This window comes from Danio rerio, chromosome 5, assembly GCF_052040795.2.
Source record: "Danio rerio strain M-AB ecotype USA chromosome 5, GRCz13ab, whole genome shotgun sequence".
NCBI lineage: Eukaryota > Metazoa > Chordata > Actinopteri > Cypriniformes > Danionidae > Danio > Danio rerio.
In genome coordinates this window covers 39,075,498-39,079,481 of record NC_141025.1, presented here as the reverse complement: position 1 = coordinate 39,079,481, position 3,984 = coordinate 39,075,498, and the positions used below count along the sequence as shown (strand labels likewise).

General features: G+C 34.0%; 1 protein-coding gene across 4 annotated transcripts; it reads left to right on the top strand.

Annotated features, from left to right (window-relative positions):
- Positions 1 to 535: 535 nt before the first annotated feature.
- On the top strand, positions 536 to 2,578 carry fxyd2 (FXYD domain containing ion transport regulator 2). Of its 4 annotated transcripts, none has more exons than XR_015490609.1 (7): positions 536 to 642; positions 944 to 979; positions 1,782 to 1,856; positions 1,960 to 1,993; positions 2,092 to 2,139; positions 2,218 to 2,263; positions 2,422 to 2,578. XR_015490609.1 is itself a non-coding variant. In XM_087252907.1 (6 exons), the coding sequence occupies exons 1-4, from the start codon at positions 633 to 635 to the stop codon at positions 1,995 to 1,997; spliced, it is 159 nt and encodes a 52-aa protein (XP_087109033.1). In that variant the 5' UTR covers positions 536 to 632; the 3' UTR covers position 1,998; positions 2,092 to 2,139; positions 2,422 to 2,578.
- Positions 2,579 to 3,984: the final 1,406 nt, after the last annotated feature.

Below are 3,984 nucleotides of genomic sequence, written 5' to 3'. Positions count from 1 at the left end.
GTATTTGTTCCACACTTCTTTATGGGATCTTTAGAAAATTACTGTTTAATTTTTAACTGCCCACTGAAACTGAACTAACAGATCACAGCTTGCTGTCCTTGTGAAATCTCAGCGTAATTGGTCAACAACATTCATAGTATACAGTAGTGTTTTAAAATATCACTGCATAAACAGCTCATTTGGATTCTTTATATCATAAATTGTTAGTTCATTTCTGTCCTTCATAGATTAAATCTGTCTCTCATGGTCTGCTTGTTTCTCGATGATCATCAATGACCTTGTCAGTTTATTGCAAGGGCACGTTCACAACTGCACAATGGTTAGATATTAAGAAATGCCCTAAAGGCTTGTGTTTATGTGCATGTTGTGAGTTTACTGGATAAGACATGTCAGACCGAAGGGTTTGAAGGTCATTATTTGTACGCACACACACATGCACACACTTCATCTCCTCCCCATAGCTCTCGCTGATTTGTCATTCGCTCATCCAGTCACAATTAAATTTACAAATCCGAGAGTTTAAGGAGCTCCCTGCAAACACTCAGAATCCTCTGTCACTTACAGTCTCACACAGATACAGGGGTGGAATTATCAGCTCTGACATATTTGAGATCCTGCAGCACATCAAAAAGATGGGAGTGGGTAAGTCTGATTCAACTTTATTCAACTTTTATTAATCAGTATTGAATGATGAAAACCTTTACCTCACAGCTTATGGAAACCAAAAATCTGCCATCGTGTATTGACAATGTCATTTCAGTAATTGTATCTTTCTCCCTTTTGTGGAACACAAAACAAGATCTTTTGACAAATATTGGTCATTACAGTTTTTGTTGATGACAAATTTTCAATTTAGGGGGGGTGAACTATCAATTTCATAAATATTCAGATGTTTTTCAGAAGTTTAAAGTTAACATGATCATCTTACTCTCTTTCTCTAAAGAAAGTCCTGAGCATTCAGATGCTGATTTCACCTATGGTAAGAGTGCCTCACAGTTACTTACATTCCTTAATGAAAGTGATGATATATGGTATGCATGAAATGTGGTCATTACCTTTAAAGATTTTGTGTTTTTTACATATGTTAAACATATTTAAGTGTTTTTTACTCATATTTTAAGAATTTAATGCTCAATTTCATGTGGATTTGTAGTATTGAGTCAAGTTATTTAATTACTTTTTGAGTAACTACTGTAGGTTACTTTCTAGGCAAAATAATTAGAAAAAAAAATTAAATACAATTGTAATAATGCAACTAGGGGTGTCACGGTGGCTCAGTGGTTAGCACTGTTGCCTCACAGCAAGAAAGTCACTGGTCCGAGTCCTGGCTGGGTCAGTTGGCATTTCTGTGTGGAGTTTGCACGTTCTCCCTGTGTTTGCGTGTGTTTCCCACTGTCTAAAGACATGCGATATAGGTGAATTGAATAAACTAAATTAGTCATAGTGTACGTGTGTGAATGTGAGAGTGTATGGGTGTTTCTCCATACTGGGTTGCAGATGGAAGGGAATTCGTTGTGTAAAACATATGCTGGATAAGTTGGCGGTTCATTCCGCTGTGGCGGCCCTTGATGAATAAAGGCACTAGGCTGAAGGAAAATTAATAATGCAACTAGTAATTGATAACTAATTACTTTTTTGAAGAAACTCACCCAAAACTGGTTGCAAATTAGTTTGTTTCCACCTTATTTTATAAAATTCAAGACAACTGCTGAACTTCCTAAACAAGTCTTTAGAAACACTTATGGACATCTTAACCATAACTATATCTCTGCTTATGTCAGATTATGAGTTAATCAGAAGAGGAGGACTGATCTTCGCAGCTGTTTTGTTCTGTTTGGGCATGGTTATCATATTCAGTAAGTTTACCATCCATGCAGTCTATAGCATCTCCTCTACATACATTATAATAAAGAATCGAAGCTTCCTTGGTTAACCAACTGTTATCTTCTTTTCTTACAGGCAAAAAACTCAGATGTGGAAAGTCTTCTGCTACGTGAGGCACATATATAAGATTTTTACAATAAAAGATACAGTAAAAGATAAAGCGCTCTCTCTCTTTCTCTCTTACCTCTTGATGTGTCTTCTGTGCAGGCATGAAGATAATGGTGATCTTTGACCTCTTCTTCGTTAACCTTCACTGTGAGCATTAACATACAGTGTTGCACTTTTAGCAGGAATATTTCCAGTCAGCAATACATCATGTTTTATGAATTACAGGCTTTAACTTTCTGTCAGGAGAGTGTTCTTAAATGACATTTAAAAGGTCATTGCCTTTCTTACTTCGCTAGACATTTGTCTCAGAAATTCTCAATAAAAATACAGATTCACAATGTAGAAGAGTATTATATTACAAAGAATAATGGACATATTTGCATTTATTCAATGACCACAACTGCTGTTTTCCTGCTATGTTTTATGCAGGTATTGGGACACTTCAATATTTTCACCAAGGATGACAATATCTTTATCACTTTTGGGTTTCAACTTACATCCATATATAGTCTGCTGAATACTGTATTTTTTTCAGTTCACAAGATCTGACACAATGTATGCAATCACAATAAAATGTTCAAAATGACTCACAAATTGCCCAGTCTGTGGAAATAATGTTATGATCATACAATCCTACAAGATTATATTTATATTTTTAAAAGAATTGTATTAAATTCTTCTCATATATATATATATATATATATATATATATATATATATATATATATATATATATATATATATATAAATATATATACAAATTTACAAATGAGAGAATTTTAGAGTTTATTTATTACTCCTATTTAAAGTTATTCTGACAGGAGTTTTTAAGTTGCATGTACTCTGAAACACAGTATAAAAACTTAAGTTACATACAAGAACACTGATCAAAATTAGAGAACTCTTTCAGATGTCTCCCATTTATTGGTGTTTAACTGGCACATGTTGGTAATCTGACAAACCCTATTTAACTTGCAGTTTAATGTTTCACTGCCTTTTTGCAAGATGATGAGCTGTTCTCTACAGTGACTGCATCCTTCCAACAGCAGGTCGTCCAGATGAAGGCTGAAGCAATGACACTTTCAGCCACAACAAGAAAAGCTCAATGATTTCTAGAATATTGCAACTTTACACTGTCACTAACTCATTTAAGTCCCCCCAAAATGACTGGAAAGATATTAAAGATAAATGCATGTGAGGACAAAAGGTCTCAGAGGGCTGTCGGATGAACGCTACAGCTGAAATTGCTCACGGGTTCAGCTCTGTACAGGGTAAGGATTTGTCTCATCATACACTGTGTCGACGTTTCGAGAATTTAGACTGAAGGCCCAGTCTGTTGGGGACTCGGGTGGTTTGAAAGACCCACTTCCACTGACAAAGGTTCAGAATTTGTCCAATACATGAGCTCATTTGTTCTATTTTGACTGCTAAGTCATCATAAATTGTGAAAATAACCCATAAAGGCATTAAGACCAAGCAGAATATGACGTAAGTAAAGTCATGTTTCACTTCTGACCTACTGTATTGCTGTTACATAGAGAAAACATTTTACAAGGAACTTTTATTCTAAATGTTGGACCTTATTCTTAATGAAAAAAAAATCTCCAATAAAAAAGTATGAAGCACCAAAAGTGGATCATTTTAAAGTTAATGTTAATACTAATCTGGCATATTGTTGTTAAATCATGAATTTTCAAATGTACTTTTTTACAACAGAGAACAGAAAAATCGCCACACTCTATATTATTATTATTATTATTACTATTTTATTATTATTATGTTTTAATTGTTCCTTACTCAAATGGCAAAATTCTGAGGAAAGTTGAGTGTGCTGCTCAGTTTGTTGTTGCCTAATAAACAACAATAGGCTACAGTTTTTAATTAAAAACTTCAACCGATTTCATTTATTCCCCTAATGATATATGTAATACATTTGTATTTTTTAAATAAGTATTTTTCTTTGTATTTCTTTATTTTAAATCTTTAGGAAAT